The 21,151-nt window shown below is 38.7% G+C and overlaps 1 protein-coding gene across 4 annotated transcripts in view; it reads right to left on the reverse strand.

The window, feature by feature from the left end:
- TTC39B (tetratricopeptide repeat domain 39B) overlaps positions 1–21,151 on the reverse strand; it is a 131,579-nt gene that overhangs the window by 80,006 nt on the left and 30,422 nt on the right. For 2 of the 4 annotated variants that reach the window (XR_013759568.1, XM_079112676.1), the window contains exons 2-3: positions 12,384–12,418; positions 11,626–11,677 (exon numbers count right to left, since the gene is read on the reverse strand). The exons of 1 other annotated variant lie outside the window; for it this stretch is intronic. Coding sequence is in view for 2 of the 3 variants with exons in the window: in XM_079112676.1 (XP_078968802.1) it covers positions 11,626–11,677; positions 12,384–12,418 (87 nt within the window). In the remaining variant the exon portion in view is untranslated. The remainder of the gene's footprint in view (positions 1–11,625; positions 11,678–12,383; positions 12,419–21,151) is intronic. One more of the 4 variants, XM_079112677.1, reaches the window with a different exon arrangement.

Below are 21,151 nucleotides of genomic sequence, written 5' to 3' on the forward strand. Positions count from 1 at the left end.
GAAACACTAATTTACTCTTAACTTTGTGTCTATTAAGTTTTATTCTTTAGAACAATTAGTCTTAAAAATTGGGGTGTATACAATTATGGTTAAACAACTGTTATAGAGTATTGTACTATGTTACAGAGTCTACATTTTTCTTTAAAAACTAAATTTGGTAAGATAAAAGTGTCAAGGTAATTGTGAAATGGTCACTAGTTGTATATTAAATGTGTTCTTATTTTTCAGGTACACGAGTTTTTAAAGCAAGGAATTTATTAAGTTCTGCTATTCTCCAGATTAAACTTGTCTGTAATGGTAATCTTAAACTTATAAAGAGTAAATTTTAATTGGGGATTTATTTCTATCATTTAATGTTCTATTATAGGACCTGCTATCAATAGGGTATGTGTAAAATCTGTTACTTTTTACACTGAGATAAAGAATTTCAAATGTAAATGTATTTCTAAACATTAGAGTCTGATTTGTTTAAAGGTTAATATTGTGAAACATGAAAGAAACATGAAAACATTTTGCCACTTAATCACACAAAAGGAAAGTTAAAAGCTCTCTCAGCCTTTCTTTGATTCATGTTTTAGATACTATGTTAAATTGTGTTAATTATAAAGTTTATATAGACTCAGGAAACAGTATATGTAAACTACTTAATGATATTTAAGGAAGAAGCAAAGATCAACATCAGAATTAGAACACTTAAGATCTGTAAAGAGCCACGCCTTACCTGAGACAAGGCTCTGCCTCCCACCTTACTGCATGTTAGAGTGACTCCAAAATAGGTCAGACTTCAGCTTATTTAAAGTTATAGTCAAAAGATTGGTTCTTGTTGTAAAAGTACTGTGATCTCAAATAGGGGATAGAATGTAGTTCTCAATCAAAATTCAAGATAGCTATTATACAAGCTGAATATATTTTTACTCTTGCTAATTTCATTTTGTAAAACTGTTACCTGTTAATGTTTTGCAGAAGTAGCTGCTTCAAGAACATACAACCTAGGTAACTTGTGATAATAAGCCATCGCCTATAGAATAGATAGTGGTAACTTCCAGTACTAATACAGACTCCAGTTAGATAAAAGGGTAAATAACTGTAAAGTTATGGACATTAAAGTTAAAGCCCAGTACTCTTACTTTATGACTGGTGAGACTGGCTTGCTGGATGATTAAGATCAAACTTAGAGATTGGAGTTAAATACAGAGGTCAAGAAAAGTCCATATTTGGGTCTCGCCCTCAAAGTTAGCCTAAACCCAGGGAATAAGAGGACTTCTCTAAGGAGCGTTGCAACTCTGGGTCACACAACCTCCTGATCAAGGAGATTGTTGAGACTAGAGGATGAAAAAATCACTCAGTGCATCTGCTGCAGAGGAGGGTCATGAAAAAAGGGAAACATCCCTTGATGCTTCTAAAGGAAGTCACCTCATCAAGAGACCCTGCCTAATCAAAGTCACTGGTGGAGCTAAGGAGCCGCTCTTAAGTTCTGCACGAGTGACCCCTGTGGGAACTCGGCTGACTCTTTAACAAGACAGGAACCAGGTCAATTTGACCAGCTTGGTCTTAGATACCCAGCAAAACAGTTAAAACCAAAATATAGCCATTCTTGGGCATTTAAAGGAAATAATAGTTAAATGTAACTTAAGATGTACACTTGTATTAGCCCACTAGAATAAAGGCTGGAAGCTACAAATGAAAGAAAGATTCTTCAGCAAATGTGCCTGATAACTATCAAGAGAAACTGCCAGAGTCAGAAGTTTTTAGTCAGTTTTAGCCTGCACACCTTCCTAAGCTACACAGGTAGACTTAATCTATGTTTGCTAGTATGCTTATCTATTCCTAAGTAACAGAAGTATAGAGATCTCTAGTAAACACAGGTTATACCAATAAAGGGATATTTTACAAAATCAGATGACATTAAGTAGCTTAACTATATTTTCTGGGGACATCTATGACATTAAGAGTTAAATGTCGTGTTTACATTCCTGATAACCTCGACAATGTTAAAGTCCCCAAATAAAGGCCTTGTCCTCTCCAGCCTTTGCTAGGCCTAGTTATGGGAACAATTTCTCAGTTCTTCCACCTCCTGGTGAGAGATTAACTTCTGTCATTTTCATGATACTCAGTGGCATGTTTCAGATGCTGCAACATTTACTTTGTACTAATCTCATTTCAGTACTCATGTCTTTTTGTTCTTCTATCATAGAAGCAGCCACCCCCAGGTGACTTTACAACCTGCTCTTCCCCAACCAGGCTTCTTCCTGGGACCCCTCGATTGACCCGATTTTTTAAAAAGAAGGAACTCCAAACTGCTTGCCCCTTGCTGCCCCCATTCAGCTTCGAAGCAGCCAGAACGACCGACGCCCCTTTTCATTTCCTTAACAAGCAGTTATGGGTTCCTAAAGCTAAAGAGGGGAATGAAGCCAGAATTGGGAACAGGTAGTTAGTGTAGAAATAGGGGATCGGGTCAATTCGAGCAAATGAAGCCATGAAGCCATCTGCCTCTGGAAGTTGGAGACTGCCCCTGGAAGAATGGAATGTCAAGGATCTCCAGAGGCCATTGATTACCAAATTTACCTGCCTTTATCAAGGACTGTTTATCAAGGACTGCAAACAAGGGGCTGCTAATTGGTGGCCCACCCCCTGGGCTCTTGCCTGCCTGAAAAATCGATGGCATCACTGCCTGGATTCACGCTTTGCATGTCAAGCCTGCACCACCACCAGACCCAACGTGGAAAGTGGAAAAATTGGACAACCCCCTTAAGCTCCACATCCACCGTGTTCCTGCTCCTGTTGACGCACCTCCCGCCGATAAGTAGTCCCAACCCTCATGCTCCCCAACGACTAACATGGCAAGTCCTCTCCCAGACTGGAGATATAATATGGAGCACCACCAGGGAGAAACCCCTTTGGGTTTGGTGGCCGTCCCTAACCCCAGACATCTGCACCTTAGTAGCTGGGTTAGATAATTGGGATATCCCTACCCTGACTTCTGAGGAGGCCCATAGACATTGGCCAACATCACCCAGGCCTTTCGGGGAACAGAATACCGCCTAGTTGAAGGGTACAACCCAGGATGTAACTACCCATGCTCCCGTGACAATCTAAAACAGACCCCTTTCTATGTCTGCCCCCGGGATGGGAGGTCACGGAATATGGCAAGGACATGCGGAGGTATAGACCATTATTATTGCTCTGCATGAGGGTATGAAACTACTGGCAACACTTATTGGCACCCCACCTCCTTCTGGGATTTAATAACTGTACAGCAAAATCTTACTGCAGCCAAATGTAACAACCAAGGGTGGTGTAACCCTCTGAACATCTCCTTCACGGAGATGTTCACCTTCATCAGGGAGAGAATAAGTGCTGTACAGGTACTAATGCTCAGGCAATAATACCAGTCCCTCCGCCAAGGAAATAGCTTTGGAGAAGAGTATATAGAGACAGAAGTTCCATGATTAGAGTTTGCCAGAAAAGAAAATGGGGAAATGAAAGAATGGACATTTTTTTAAGCTGTCTGTTTTATCTTAACTCCCTAAGGTCACCCTCCCAGTTATCTCAACTCCCTAAGGTTTCCCTCCCATTGTCTCAACTCCCTAAGGTCACCCTCCCAGTAATGGGAACAAAGCCCCTAAAGCTGTTCCAAGAAACAGCCCCAAACAGAGAGTAAAAGAGTAAATTGAGCCAGATAGCCAGATAGTGCTCAAACAGTAGGATTACCAGAAACTATTGACCAGAATCTATGCCCTGTTGTAAAACATTGTGAAACATGTTGTATGTTATCAGCAAACCCAGACCCCCTTTGAAATTTCCCGGCAGCTTTGTTCCCCTTTTCCCTTTCATGTGTGACCCCTCCCGATGTGTGGTCCCTGCCTTTATAAACCTACAAGATTTTCTGCTAGGGACTCGACTCCTCGAGTTGGGTCCCAGTGCGCTGGAATAAACGCCTCTTGCGGTTTGCATCAAGTGACGCCTCCTGCGGTTGATTGGGGTTGCCGTTGATCCATGGGACAGAGTTGGGGTTTCCTTTTTGGGGCCTTACACTGCATAGTATTCCCCCTCCCTTTCCCGTACACGAAGTCTCCTATAAAATCCCTCATTATCTTTTTTCTTTCCTTTGTAATATTATATATTACAATAGTATCTTAGAGCCAATAAAATAACTATCAGTCTGGTTAGGAAAATAAGGTTAAGGAAGGAAAAAAAGGCCCCTGGCAAGTTGCAGCCAAAAAAAGAGCAGACAAAAATGAAAATAAATTCAACTCTGCCTATTGTTACATTCATATTTTAACCAGTATGAAGAAAATTATCAATTAGGTATTTTCCAGCTATCATTCACCAATATTCACTCTTAATTAATTTTAAAACACACAAAACTATGGTATTATCATCAACTGATCTAATCTATTGAGAAAAAAAATATGGCCCCAAAAGCCTTATCTTAATCTAGTCTATAACTTGTGGTTTAAAAGAGAAGGTATGAAGAATTTAAAAGTTCATGAGAAATGATGTTTTACAAAATGTTTTTATTTTCATTGTAAGCGTCTAATTACCTGGCTAAAAATATCTGTCTATTTCAACTTTTACAGGTAAGTAAAAATTCACAGCTGTTCTTGCACATCACACATTCATCACCACTGTTTTCGTACTGCCTTAGGACTCTATTAAACACCTACCAATTTCTATGTAAGAATAAATCCAAAACTTTAATAAGATGCTATGGAATATGAAAGACCACTGCTGAGAGCATATTAAACTGCATCTGTTCCAACAGTCTTTAAACATAAGTTTGCTCTATCTCCCCAGACTTCTCTAAACTACCATGAGAAGAAAATCTTGATTAACTAGTACCTCCCAGAGTTAAGAGTTCTGTCCCATTGCCCTCTGTGGTTTTCATGAAAGAGGTTCATCAAAAATACCACCAAGGGATGTTGGATTCACAAAGGTATAGGGAAGATCAGTGGTGTAGGGATCAGTGGTAGAGGGAAGATCAGGAGACTGAAAACATATAAATGAATTCTACTGTCATGGACAACTAGTTAGAACAAGTTTTAAATTTAAAAAAAAGGAGACAGAGGGAGAGAGGGACAGGAAGGGGGAGGAAAAGCAGAAAGAATATGACAAAATTACACTTTGTACATGTATAAATATACCACAGTGAATGAATGCCACTCTTATGTATATCCATAAAGCACCAATTAAAAATAAGTAAATAAATGAGTGAAAGGAAAATTAGTAAAGAAAGGGGAAGAGGGAGAAGGAGGAAGGCAGGAAAGCAGGGGTACAGGGAACTGAAATGTAGTAAACTCTATGCATGTATGATTATGTCAAAATAAACCCAACTATCATAAATAATTATAAGGCACCAAAAACAAAAAAAACAAAAACAAAAAACACCAAGTCTTGACAGTTCCAAGTGACTAGTCCATTCCCCACTTGGAAGGACAGAAATCCTCTGGGACCTGCATCTATGACCTATGGGAGTTCCACACCCATTGCCCAGTGCTCTTGCCACTACCTTCAAAACTGCTTTCTTAATTTTATTTATTCTTCATGTACCATGTCGGTTGATTTATGAACAGACTTTATTACACCCACTCTTATGTTGTCAGAGGCAGTAATTAGGCACAAACACTGAGAAAGGAGAATACTAGGCAGAGCATTAAGAAGTCAATGCCAGCAGGAGCTGTTAAATCAGGAAGCAAGAGAGCTAATCTAGCACTGCATGTTATATACGGCAAATTTCTACACATCATAAGACTGGGTTAATTTGAAGTCCCTCCCTAGGAAATCACCTCCTCATGCCAAGCAGGTCATATAGCTCATGAACAATTTTAATTTTGAAAAAGGACATGGTCAATGTGCCACTTTTGTTTTTAATATGTTTTTAATCTCTAATTTTTCCTCAAGTTCTAACTGACAGAGAATTTAGTATGATCTACCAGTTTGCAAAGCTGGCAATTTCCCAAAATACTTGGTTACCATAACAGAGTTGTTATCCTAAAGACCTGGAAGTAGAAAAATCTATATCTAGATGATAAATCCATCAGGCAAAAAAGAAAAATAGAATCTCCTTTGTGAAAACAATTTAAGTTCTCCATCTGTTTGTGTGAATCTGTTCATTAGGAATTTAAGAGAAAATATTCACTGGAAGAAATTAATCATCACTTTGGCAAGAACATCCTATCTTGCTGAAATATTTCTATCTGCACTGGGAGCCCAAAACCAAAATGTGTGGTTCATTCAGCATCAGGAAAAAACTACTGAATTTAGTAGTCACTGGGTCAAAAAGGGAATGTTGTAGCACTATAAATCTAAAAGGAACAAGAGAGAAATATTGACAAACCCCGAAATTAAGATTAATTGAAAATTCACATTAAAAACACTTCAAAATTTTTTACCATCAACATGCATTTACAACCAGAGGAAACATTTAAATTTTAAAAGTAAAATACTATCAAATTATTTCTACAACATTTTTAATCTCAAAAAGTTTCAGTAATGCAGGATACTCAAGTGAAAGGAACACTATTCTCTGTTGGAGAAATAAAGGGATCCTTCCAGGAAGGCTTTTCCTTCTCTCTTTCAGCTGGGACATCTGTCTATCCCTGCCTTTGGACTCTGACACATTCTAGAACTCACACCATCATATCTTCTGGTGCTCAGGCCTCCAACAGAGACTTGCATTACACTATTAGATTCCCTGGGATATGTAGCTTGCCAACTGCATATCTTGGGACTTGTGAGTCTCCATAATAACATGAGCCAAACCCTTATGGTAAATCTCTTCACATAGAGATATATCCCTCCCATTGGGACATATGGAGAACCCAGACTAATATGAAGGGGACAGTAGGTATGCTTTATATACATTCAAATTAAATTTCATATAATCCTCCCAAAAAATCTATGAGAGGATGAGGAAATGGACTCAGAGACACTAGTCCAGGCCATCCAGTCAGTAACAGGCAGACGGGTCCTAGAGTTCATGTAGGTATACACATGTAAACAAAATGAAGCTACACTGCTGTGCTTTGGAACTGGACAGATTTGTGGAATACCCACTGTCCTCTTTCACTACCATTTTGGCTATTATCAATGACCTGACTTCTAAACCTAATCCCCCACACACAGGCATACAACACCTCCCAGAACTCTATATGGTAAAAGTATGCAAGAAACTAAAAAGCTAAGTTTATTAGAATCAGATTAAAACCAATTGTAAAGAAACTCCAGTGCAGATCTGTACTGGAAGTGAAGTGCAAAATTTTTAGAGCAGGAGCAGTGATGCCTGACTCTTGTGACCCAAGATCTAATTCACAAAGATGAAGTTCTCTATTAGGTAAAGTGTTACTATATTGTACTGCTATGACGAAGGTAAGAGAAGTCTGTATGGGGACAGTTCCACAACACTGAAAGAGAACACAAAAGTGTTTCAGAGATCATCTTAAAGGACATAAGAAACAATGCACACAGAAATCTTAAAAAAGAGCAAAGAAACTTCTGGAATGGGTAAATTCTATAATTTAGATCTCTTCACAGTCCCCCAAAGTTCCCATGTGCTAAAAGGTTTGGTTCCCAGGCTGGTGCTACTGAGAAGTGGTAGAAATTTTAGAAAGTGGTGGAACCTTCAAGAGGTGGAACCTAGAGGAAGGAACTTAGATCACTGGGGGCATGCCCTATAGGGGACAATGAGACACAGGTCCCTTCCTGTCTTTTGCTTCCTGGCAATGTAGAAAGTGGTTGTGCTCCTACCATGATGTGCTGCCTCAAAGCAATGGTGCCAAAGCAATGGGGCCACTAAATCATGAACTGAAATCTCCAAAACTGTGAACTAGAAATAAAGTTTTTCTCTTTATCAGTTAATTATATCAGGTATTTTGCTAAAGTAATAGAATGTCAACTAACACAGAAAGCCTTTGGATTTGTTAAGCTGAGCAGGGCAGAGAAGTTAAAAGTAGGAAAAAGAAAGAAAATACAGAGGCAGATAAACATTGCCTCTTTGCCAAAGACAGGCAAAGAGGCAATGAAGAGAAAATGTTAGATAATTACAAAGTAAAGAAATGTTAAGGAACTATTGTTTCCAGGATAAGAAAAACTGTAATATGGCTCACAATAGAACAAAAGAAGTCAAGGCACACAAGTCTTGCTGATTTCCTCATTTAAAAAGCATATGAAGAGGTATCTGATAGGCATGAAACAAAAACATTTCCATCACAAGGGTCACTTAGAATGACTGTTTTCCTGAGAATCAGTCATACTATTAAAGTAAACATCTAAAACAGCTGAACAAAAGAGCGACTTTTGTACAAACACAGACACATAAATCAAAGAACAGACTAGAAAGCCCAAAACAGAGTGTTATTATTTTAATATATTTATCATCCTATAAAAGAAACATCATATAAAAATTTTCTTTCCTTCATGGACTTAGAAAATGATGCTGGATGGGCTGGGGATATAGCTCAGTTGGTAGAGTGCTTGCCTTGTAAGCACGAGACCCTGGGTTCAATCCCCAGCACCGCAAAAAAAAAAAAAAAAGAAAATGATGCTGGAATACATAATAGCCTAGTAATTTTAGGGCTAGCATGACATAGGGATCAAAATTAACTTTAAATGGCTTAGTTCACATATTGCTTTTAATTCTTTTTTTTTTTTTTTGGGGGGGGGTGGTATAACCCAATTTTTAAAAACTATTAGAAATCACTTTCAGAGCCTTTCATATACCCCAAAGGCAAAGTTGCTACCAGCTTAATGCAGCAAGTGCATGCTGGAAGATACACAAGTACTAATGTGTGCTGTTCTTGGGTCTTGTCAGGTGCAACAGCCTGTCACCCTCTGTGAGGCCAGAACCTCTTCCTGGCATGTGTCTGGTGCTCCAGCCTCCTGCTGGGGAGAGCAGTTCCTCACTTATGAATTCTAGTCACTAGTCCCACAGCCTGGTCCTTTCCCATCACCTGGACCTCTGACTCCCTCTGTGGCCCAATCTCGGTTCCTGCCAACACCCAGGTGGAGCCATAGCATCAGGGTTGAATAGTTATAAGATTTCTGGATGGCAATGACTCACTTACCTTAAAAGTGATTTTTTAAAACATTGCACTGAGTACAGGAAAAAATTTTTCCCCTGCTTTCACACCATAGCCATCAACATAGAAGACATCTGGGATTCCAAAGATGCAGGAATTTCTTCCCAATGGCAAACAAGCAATCAATTCTGCAGCTGACAACAGCTGAGTGTCCTCTAATTTATCCTCTCACACTACCTCTCAGATAACTTCAAACCTCACAGGTTGAGGGCTCAGTCGCTAAGCCTGGCTCCCTTCACTTCAGATGCCACTCACAAGCACTAAGTTGTTCTCTCTGTGCTTCTGATTGACCAGCTATACATAGGGGCTCCCAAAACTCCCTTCTTGGGTTTGATTAATGTGCTCAAGCTACTCACCGAACTCAGGGAAATGCAATTACTGGTTTATTACAAAGGATATCACCAAGGATACAGATGAGAAGAACAGGGCAAGGCATGTGGGAGGGGCATATGGAGCTCCCACAACCTCCCAGCCACCTCCACATGTTCAACTATCCAGCTTTTTGAACACTGTCCTTTTGGGTTCTTATGGAAATTTCATCAAGTAGGCATGATGGAAGCACAAACAACTATGCAGCAGTGTGGTTGGACAAAAAGGGTATGAAGTAAGGCTTACAGTGGTGAAACCCAGCAAGCCCTATCTGTTCAGATTCTTCTTGGACTCTCTAAGCAGCATTCCTTCTTCCCAGAAGAAGGAATTCAGAAGGAGAAGACCCCTTCTGAATAGGGATCTTGTGATATATTATCAGACAGGGTAGGTCTATGGATATTGCTTGCTTTAAAGAGAAGAAATTTTAGTTTCTATGGTCAGCCTTGGGGAGAGAGTTGTGATCTTGGAACCACAGGTGAAAACAAACAAACACACACACACACACTTACATATATAATATCACAAACAAACAAATTCCAAAGAGCACAATATGAAAAGGGAAGTGGGAAAGAATAACTTTACAGTGGAGCAATCTAGCAAATACTACCTCAAACCAGGAAATCAAGTTTAATATCACAGTGGTCAGTCTCACGGATATCATGTGCCTTTGCCATGATGTGTTGAAAGTGGCCCTTTACCTCTGTGGTCTCCCTCCCAAGTACACATGAGCTCAGACAAATCATAAGAAAAAAACAGACAGATCCCAATTGAGGAACAGTCTACAAAATAACTCATCAGTACTCCTTAAAACAGCCAATGTCATCAAAAATAAGGAAAGTCTGTGAAACTGTTAACAATAAAGAGAAGCCTAAGGGGAGATGGTAACTAAATATAATGTAGTATGGAATCCTGGGACAGAAAAAAGACACTAGCTGAAAACCAAAGGAATATGAAAAATATAAAGACTATTCTTCATAATAATGTATCTGTGTTAATTTATTTTCCATTACTATAATGAATTTCTGAGATGAATTCATTTCAAAAGAGGAAAGATTTACTTGGGTTCACATTGTAGAGGTTTGGTTCATGGTCAGTTGGCCCCATTGCTTTTGGACCTGTAATGAGGCAGCATATCATAGTAGGAGCACATGGTAGAAGAAACCCACTTACCTCATGGCATAAGAAGCAGAGAAAAAGAAGAAAGGCCAGGGTACCCTAATCCCTTTCAAGGACATGTCCCCAGTGATTTAAAACCTCCCATTGGGCCTCACCTCTTAAAAGTTTTCTACCACCTTCCAACAATGCCAAACTGGGGAAGAAGGCTTTTAGGGCAGAGGGACATTCCTGATTCAAACTATAGCAGTATCCATGTTGGATCCTTAATTGTAACAAATGTAACATGCTAACTGAAGAAATTAATAACAAGACTGGTGTAGGGTATACAGATATTGTACTATTTCACAATAATTCTGTAAATCTGAAACTATTCCAAAATAACCAGAATATTTTTTCTGAACTCCTAAACACTACTGAGTCTTTTTGTAATCATATGAACATTCAACAATATAAACATTAAAAATTTTGGACAAAATGAAATTTGTAATTCTAAGATAAAAATACCAGTTTGAGAAAAATAACTGTTAACTAACAGGACAAAAAAATTAGGGCATATATAGTCAAAAGTCCATAAGAACTTAAAAGAAACATAGAGGAAAGAGTTAAACAGGCTAAAAGATAAGAAGTCATATAAAAGAAAATGTTGTGTAACAAGCAATGAATAAGAGGATAAGGAAAAATTGAAAACACTTAAGCCAGTATCATTTCAGTAGCAAAACTATTTTTCAAATAATATCAGGGATGGTAATGCTACAGTTTAAATAATTTTCCTTACACAGTATTAGTAGCCTTGTACACAGATAAAACTCTTTTCAAAGTGTTGTGCCCTCCCCCACTGTCACCCATAAATTCACATTTGAAGCCCTAACCTCCAATATGATCATATTTAAGGACTGAGCCTTAGGTAGTTATTATGATTATACGAGGTCATGAGAATGGGGCCCTCATGATGGGATTGGTGCCCTTATTAGAAGACACCAGAGAGCTTGCTCCATCTGTCTCTCAGTCATGTGAAGATACAGATAACACAGTGGCCATTTGCAAGCAGAAATAGAGCCCTCACCAGAAGTCAACCATGCTGATGCCCTGCTCCCAAGATTCCAGTCTCTGAAAAGCTGAGAAAATAAATTTGTTATCTAAGTCACCCAATCTATTGTATTTTGTTATGGTAGCTTAAGCTAACAAATGTAGAAAGGAAAATTCTATATCCATATATTTGTCAAATATATGAAGAACAATAAACATATGCATCCTTTTTAATCCAAAAATTCTACATCTATAATGTTGATCTTTGGAAATAATTCAAAATACAATAAAGCTATATGCATGAAAATATGTATTACTTATTTTTAAGTTTGTAAACCCCCAGTAACAATCTAAATATCTAACAAAGGATAAGTTAAGTTGTGGTATTCTACTTGATTCTAATATAATTTAGTCATTTAAAATTATTACAAAAACTATACAGGCTTAGTGTAAATGCCTGTAACAAAATTACTGCAAATACAATAAGAGGTTAACCATGTAAATAAATGTAAGTATTAAAAGCATTAGTTTATATAAAATAATTTGTTAGAAAACATTTTATTTTACATCAATGTTATAAGAAATAATACTAAAAAGTATATGAAAGTAACATTAGGTAGATTATTTCTTTAGCATAATCACATCCTAATACTTTAATATCAGAGTAGTGACTTTCCACCCACCACTGCTCGACACTGATTACTACTCTAAAAAAATGAAAATGAAATTTACATTTTACATATGAAAATCATCAATTTTTCATTATAACACAGTTTTTATTATGTTATTACTTACATAGAGATGGTTTCCAAGGCATCTTCAAAGATATCCTGGGGGAGGGGAGGATAAAAAACACAATGAATTTCTCAAGAATTAAGAATTTAAGTTGTAAAAAAAGGAAATGAGCATGTATTCGGGGGGCGGTTGGTAAAAGGGTAAAGCATGCAGGAGAATCACTCATCTCTGACAAGTGGAATTCTTTTCACAGAAATCTGTGAACTTAAGTGATGGACGTGTGTGTGTGTGTGTGTGTGTGTGTATGTTATAATTAAGATTGGTAAAATATTCAGCCTGCAATCAAACTGGGCTTTGAAGAGAGCATGACTTCTTTAATGGAGCTATCTTTCACTTCTCAGTCTCATTCATTCCACATGGAATATAACACATAAATAATAGGACTTCCTTACTGCAGTCTTCTCTTTCTCTATACTTCCTTGTTTAGATAGTGAGCATCCTCTAGGCCTTCACTCCATAGCTACCTGCACTACCCTCCTAGCTACTTTTCCTGCCACTAGCCTTCCTCTAGTTGAATCTGTGCCACATATAAAAGCCCTTTCCTTCATGCCACTAGTCTGTTCAAAAGGTATAACAGGAGACAAACCCAAACACACACACACTCATATGCACCCACAATCTATGCACACTCCATGCTCACGTGTACTGACTCACAGTAATACAACACACACTCATAAACGCACATACCCTCACTCAAAAACTCACACATACACAATGGCTCTCTCATAGCAGCAAAATCAAACCCGAGCCACTCATCCACAAAGGTTTGAGATCCACTACAACCCCTACTAGGATCACTTCATTTGTCTCCCTAGTCCTATTCACCATTCCTTTCTTCCCACAGACCCTTAATTATTCTTTTTTCTCTCTTCTTTTAATAAGCACATGCCATTCCACCTCTTAAAAGCTTTCCATTGCACTTAGAGTAAACCCAAACTCTTTCCCATGACTTTGGAGCCCTCAAACAGCCCTGCCATCCTCCATTCACATCTCCACTCATCTGCCTCTAGTCACTCCACATCGGCACAGATCTTTCTATTCCTTGAACAGGATACTCATCCCATACCTCTCTGCACTGTTCCCTCTTTCTCCTTCATTCAACCTTTCCCATGCTGACTCCTTTTCATTTTTCAACTCAGAGAGTCATTTCTTCAAAGATAGTCTCTAGTCATAACCCTAATTAAAGTTACAAAAAACAGCAATTTTCTTATAGTTTCTCATCATCTGATTGATTTCATTCACAATACTTTCTAAAATCTCTAATCATCGTCGTTGTTTATATCGTTACTGTCTGTCTCCATCAGGACAGGCTCTTAACATGTAAACAGAAAATCGTCAGGGCCTGGCATAGAAATGTTGCTCAATAAATACCTGCTGCCTAATGAATGAAAAAATTAAGCTTGGACTGTCAAGGTGTGTACCTTGGAGCCTCCCATACATTCTTCAGTTCTCTGCCCTTGTCACAACTCCCTTCCTTTCTTCCTCCTTCCCTACCTCTTTCCCTTCACAACTTGGGAAACCACCTCTCCAAATAAAAGGAAGCAAGCTGGTTTTCTCCCTCCTTCCTTCTCTTCCAGGGATGCTCTACCACTGAGCTACATCCCCAGCCATTTTTATCATTTGAGAAGGGATGTGGCTATGTTGCCTGGCTTCGCAACTCAAACTTGGGATCCTCCTGCCTCAGTGCCCCCACCCTACCCACCCCTGAATAGCTAGAATTACAGACAAATACCATGGCTACCAGGTAATATTTCCATAAAACAAGAAATATTTCCTCAGCCCACCTTCAAAAATTGAAAACCTTAAGAATATCAAGTAAGAAGTCACTTAAGCAACATCTCTCCATTTTGTTGAAACATTTTTGTTGAAACATCACATAGAGTTCTGTAAATAAGGCATAATCTATGAAAACCAGACAAAAAGTGAAACATTTTTCATTTCAAGAAGAGGATATTGGTAAAGAACCAGGAATTCTTGTGTACCTATCTCATCCCAGGCACTTTACAAAAGCTGTGCCACTTGCTTCTTCTAATTTGCAGCAACTACATCCAACTATAGGTAATTCCCTGCACCATGTTACGCAACTAGGTAAGTGAGGAAACTGGAGCTCAATCTCAGATTTCTTTAACTCCAAAGTATTCTTTTTAATGTTAATAAAATCTATCCAAAACTTGGAAATGAGGCAGTCAGGTGAAAATGGGGAGGGAGTTGGAAAAGAGGAGGCAGGACATCTTCCCAATGTCAGGTTGCAGACATGCTTAAGGAGCCCTGCCAAGGCAGGACAATGTGTTATTTGACTTTGCTATTGATTGAGTAGAGTGCAGACCCTGTGGAGTTACCAATTAATTTATGGAAGACTGAATGGCAGAAAAGATTACCACAAAGATTCTGGTTTTACTGCTGTGTAGGACATTATCCAGCTTTGTGCATAGCTTAGTACTTAAATTCTTTGTTTATTGGTGCATATTTATTACACCAAGTGGTAAATTTCATGTGGATTATTGGTACATGCATATAACATAATTTGATCAGTTTCCTTAAATGCCTTTTCAGTCAGTTCACCATCTCACTAGTTTTCTAATTGATGGGATTTTAAACAAAATTTGACATTTATTTTGTATCTTTATGAGAGTCATACTCCTAACTTAGGGAAATTACACTTTGACATTAATAGTGACAACACACTCTCCCCCTGGGTACCTCTTTCTGAGCTCCTTGGGAAAAGTGATGTGGGTACCACCTGGGGGAGGAAATGCCAGAAGTCAGAGACTGCTCATCCATCCTGTACCTTATCCCATGGAGGATCACTCAAGGTCCCAACATCCAACTCAAATTCTATTCCTTTCCTGCATCTGTCTCAGGGAGCTCCTTCTCTCTGCAGGAGTCCCATTAGGACTCGGGCTGGCACTTGACCTGCAGCTGGCTACTGCTACACGGTCTTCACCTGGCACCCAGTGTAGTCACCTATATTCATCATGGAGCATAACTAAATTTTCCCACCTACAGTATTTTGCTTCTCTATACTCATCATCAACGTCCCAGTAGAATTCCAGTGTTGGTTTTCATAGCACGTACTATAACTGGTTCCTCTTTAAACCCCTCGGTACTAGGTTTCACCATGTATTCTCTTGTTAAAACATGTATAGTTAGAGAGGCATCCAGATTTCTTCTGGTTTGAGGAAAGTAAAACAGGAAAGCTCATGCTGCTAGTAAATATGATATATTGATAGGAAAACCTGTGCTTAGTTCCTTCCACAAAGGCAACTGCATTTGACTGTCCCATTCCCATGGCGATTCCAAACTTGAGGAGATACTACAACCCTTGAGCATGGGTGACAACATTTTAATAGAACCATACCTAACTCCTAATTATATATCTGATACCAAAGTTTTTAAGAGTCTATTTTGACTCCCTGGTTGGAGTCAAGGGCCACTGTACTCTCTGAATCCACTTGATAGCCCAGCACAGTACTTTATACTTTACTGACATTTAGTAAATTATTGTTGGCTCCCTGCTGGCTAAGTACCCTCATCCTGAAATGGAAGGTCCTTACCTTAAGCAGTTCATTATGCACTTTAGCAAATGGGCTAACCTTTTAGGTTTAGGATTCCCAGATGCAAGACTAGCACCCAAGACCCTACTCCCTACTGGCAGGGCAGCCTGAAACCTACCCTGCTCCCTGATGGATGGAGGCTCCAGACAGAAACTGACAGAGAAGGAAAGGGGTTGAGATGCTGCATCAACTAATAGGGTTTTTCCAAATAATTTTCATCTTAAAATGTTGATTTTGCCATAGTCTAAGTACAAAAATGCATGCAAGTTCATTTAAGTGATAGCATGTTCTTAATAAATATTTAAGACTCTTAAATAAAAAGAAATTAATGATGAAAATATTTATATTTTTTTATCCCTTGGGAAAAAAAGCAAAGAGTAAAGATGACAAATATACTATTAGTAGTAGTGATTTTAATATTCTGTATTAATTTCCAAAGAGACCAAACAGATTTACGTAGCTTTCAGGACTCCTCATCTGGATTTTAATTCATTTTGTGGTATGAAAGGGAATACATGGCAAATATTACTCCATGAAAGAAAAGGATGAAATAGGAAAATTATGTACTGTATATCCAAAAAGTTGAATCACTTCTCTAGATTCTCATCCTTCCTCCCCTCATCTTCCTCTGTCCCTTCCTCTATTTTTCCTTTTTTCTCATATGGATAACTTCATGGTCCCATGAGTGTATGCTACTATGTATCCATTTAACCACAGCCCTTTCTTTACAGAGATGAAAAGGTTTGATGGGGCTTAGGGACACTTTCCTCTCAATGAAAAAGTCCCTACCCACACCCTCATAGTACTAGACCCTCCTCGCTGGAGTATTTACCTAGCAGTCCATCCTACTGATCAGTGAAACTGTATTTGGTACCACAGACTCGCAGAACTTGCAGAACTCTAGAGCTGCCCAGAATTCTGACGAGTAGATTTTTTTTTTTAACTTTATTTTTATTGTAAACAAATTGGATACATGTTGTTTCTGTTTGTACATGGAGGAACAGCATACCATTTGCGTAATCATACATTCACATATGGTAATGATGTTTGATTCATTCCGTTATTTTACCCCCCCCCCCCACAACTCCCACCCCTCTTTTCCCTCTATACAGTCCCTCCTTCCTCCATTCTTGCTCCCCTCCCATCCCCATTAGGTGTCATCATCCGCTTATCTCTGAGATCATTCGTCCTCTGGTTTTTTGAGATTGGCTTATCTCACTTAGCATGATATTCTCCAATTTCATCCATTTGCCTGTAAATGCCATAATTTTATTATTCTTTATAACTGAGTAATATTTCATTGTATATATATATACCACAGTTTCTTTATCCATTCATCAATTGAAGGACATCTAGGTTAGATCCACAGTCTGGCTATTGTGAATTGAGCAGCTATGAACATTGATGTGGCTGTATCTCTGTAGTATGCCGATTTTAAGTCCTTTCAGTATAGGCCGAGGAATGGGATAGCTGGGTCAAATGGTAGGTCCATTCCAAGTTTTCTCAGGAATCTCCACATTGCTTTCCAGAGTGGCTGCACTAATTTGCAGCCCCACCAGCAATGTATGAGTGTACCTTTATCCCCACATGCTCTCCAACACCTATTGTTGCTTGTATTCTTGATAATTGCCATTCTAATTGGAGTGAGATGGAATCTTACTGTAGTTTTGATTTGCATTTCTCTTATTACTAAAGATGGTGAACATTTTTTCATATGTTTGTTGATTGCTTGTACATCTTCTTCTGTGAAGCATCTGTTCATATCCTTAGACCATTTTTGTTGATTAGGTTATTTGTATTCTTGGTATAGAGTTTTTTGAGTTCTTTATAGATTCTGGAAATTAGTGCTCTATCTGAAGTATGAGTGGCAAAGATATTCTCCCACTCTGTAGGATCTCTCTTCACATTGCTGATAGTTTCCTTTGCTGAGAGAAAGCTATTTAGTTTGAATCTATCCCAGTTATTGATTCTTGCTTTTATTTCTTGTGCTATGGGAGTCCTGTTAAGGAAGTCTGATCCTAAGCCAACAAGTTGAAGATTTGGACCTACTTTTTCTTCTATAAGATGCAGGGTCTCTGGTCTGATTTCAAGGTCCTTGATCCATTGTGAGTTGAGTTTTGTGCAGGGTGAGAGATAGGGGTTTAGTTTCATTCTGTTGCATATGGATTTCCAGTTTTCCCAGCACCGTTTGTTGAAGAGGCTATCTTTTCTCCATTGCATATTTTTGGCACCTTTGTCTAGTATGAGAAAATTGTATTTATTTGGGTTTGTGTCCGTGTCCTCTATTCTGTACCATTGATCTACCTGTCTATTCTGGTGCCAATACCATGCCCTTTTTGTTACTATTGCTTTGTAGTATAGTTGAAGTTATGGTATTGCGATACCCCGTTTCATTCTTCCTGCTAAGGATTGCTGTAGCTATTCTGGGTTTTTTATACTTCCAGATGAATTTCATGATTGCTTGCTCTATTTCTGTAAGGTACATCATTGGGATTTTAATTGGAATTGCATTGAATTTGTATAGCACTTTTGGTAGTATGGCCATTTTGACAATATTAATTCTGCCTATCCAAGAACATGGGGGATCTTTTCATCTTCTAAGGTCTTCCTTAATTTCTTTCTTCAGTGTTTTGTAGTTTTCATTGTAGAGATCTTTTAAATCTTTGGTTAGACTGATGCCCAAGTATTTTATTTTTTGGGGGGTTATTGCAAATGGAGTTGTTTTCCTCATTTCCCTTTCAGCTGTTTCGTCACTTGTGTATAAAAATGCTGTAGATTTATGCGTGTTGATTTTATAGCCTGCTATTTTGCCGAATTCATTGAGGAGGTCTAGAAGTTTTCTGGAGGAGGTTTTTGGATCCTCTAAATATAGAATCATGTCATCAGCAAATAGTGACAGCTTAAGTTCCTCTTTTCCTATTCGTATCCCTTTAATTTCTTTAATCTGCCTAATTGCTCTGGCTAGAGTTTCGAGGACAATGTTGAATAGAAGTGGTGAAAGAGGACATCCCTGTCTTGTTCCCGTTTTTAAAGGGAATGGTTTCAGTTTTTCTCCATTAAGAATGATGTTGGCCATGGGCTTAGCATAAATAGCCTTTACAATGTTCAGGTATGTTCCTACTATCCCTATTTTTTCTAGTGTTTTGAGCATGAAGGGGTGTTATATTTTGTCAAATGCTTTTTCTGCATCAATTGAAATAACCATATGATTCTTATCCTTAAGTCTATTGACATGATGGATTATGTTTATTGATTTATGGATGTTAAACCATCCTTGCATTCCAGGGATGAAGCCCACTTGATCATGGTGCACAATTTTCTTAATATGTTTTTGGATATGGTTTGCCACTATTTGTTAAGGATCTTTGCATTTATATTCATCAAGGATATTGGTCTAAAATTTTCTTTCCTTGATGTGTCTTTTCCTCATGGGTATGAGGGTGATATTAGCTTCATAGAATGAGTTTGGTAGGGTACCCTCCTTTTCTATTTCCTGGAATACTTTGAGAAGTATTGGAATGAGTTCTTCTTTGAAGGTCTTGTAGAACTCGGCTGAGAATCCGTCTGGTCCTGGGCTTTTCTTGGATGGTAGATTTTTAATGGCTTCTGCTATTTCATTGCTTGATATTGATCTGTTTAAATTGTGTATGTCCTCCTGATTCAGTTTGGGAGGAGCACATGTCTCTAGAAATTTGTCAATGTTTTCGGTAGTTTCTATTTTGTTGGAATACAGATTTTCAAAGTAGCGTCTCATTACGTTCTGTATCTCAGTGGTGTCTGTTGTGATATTTCCTTTTTCATTATGAATTTTAGTAATTTGAGTCTTCTCTCTCCTTCTCTTTGTTAGGGTGGCTAAGGGTTTGTTTATTTTGTTTACTTTCTCAAAGAACCAACTTTTTGTTTTGTCGATTTTTTTTTTTTTTTTGGGTGCTGGGGATCAAACCCAGGGCCTTGTGCTTATAAGGCAAACACTCTACCGACTGAGCTATCTCCCCAGCCCAAGTTTTGTCAATTTTTGAATTGTTCTTTTGTTTCAATTTCATTGATTTCAGCTCTGATTTTAATTATTTCCTGTCTTCTGCTAATTTTGCCGTTATTCTGTTCTTTTTCTAGGGAGCAGTCAGTAGATGTGAGGGCCCCAGAGGCAGGGAGTGGTCAGTCGGGCTGAGGGATCCTGGAGATGGGGCTCAGTCAGTCTGGCCAGGGATCCTACGGGGCTTGGCTGTTGTCTCAAAATGGCAGCAGCCACGTGTAATCAAACCTGCAGGTACTGTGACAGTGAACTTCCAGGCGACAGCAGGCAGCTGGTGCTCCACTGGCGGTCTGCAGTCAGTCTGCTGGCAGCTGTCGGATGATCGGGAGGTGAACCTTGGGCGTTAGGTGATGGATAGGGGTAAGGTAGGCGATGGACAGGCGAGAGGCAGGCAAATGGCGGATGATAGACGCCTGACAGTGAGCAATCTGCTCTCAAAAAAGGCGTTGATATGCTCACAGATTGCAGGTCATCACAGCAGACAAATGGGGTAAACACCAGGGGATCGATAAGCAGCAAAAACTGCCTCACCGAGAAACAGATATCCTCTGCTTGAATCCAGGGTTACGGAGTGACAAGGAACGCAGCCTCCCTCTAGTCCGCCATCTTGGATCTCTGAAGTTTCTGTTTTTTATTCTGTCATTTATTTCTAATTTCAATCCATTATGATCTGATAGAGTACAAGGTAGTATCTCTATCTTTGCTAACAGTAGCTTTGTGGCATAAAATATGGTCTATTTTAGAGAAGGATCCATGTGCTGCTGAGAAGAAAGTGTATTCACTCTTGGTTGGATGGTATATTCTATATATGTCGGTTAAGTCTAAATTGTTGATTGTGTTATTGAGATCTATGGCTTCTTTATTCAATTTTCGTTTGGAAGATCTATCCAGTAGTGAGAGAGGTGTGTTAAAATCACCTAGTATTATTGTGTTTTGGTCTATTTGCTTTCTGGAATTGAGAAGGATTTGTTTGACGTACATGCATGAGCCAATGTTCGGGGCATAGATATTTATGATTGTTATGTCTTGCTGATTTATGTTTCCCTTAAGCAGGAAACATATGTAATGTCCTTCTTTATCTCTTCTGACTAGTTTTGGCTTGAAGTCCACATTATCTGAAATGAGGATGGATACTCCAGCTTTTCTGCTGTGTCCTTGTGCATGGTATGTTTTTTCCCATC

Source organism: Sciurus vulgaris, assembly GCF_902686455.1.
Source record: "Sciurus vulgaris genome assembly, chromosome: 15".
Classification (NCBI taxonomy): domain Eukaryota; kingdom Metazoa; phylum Chordata; class Mammalia; order Rodentia; family Sciuridae; genus Sciurus; species Sciurus vulgaris.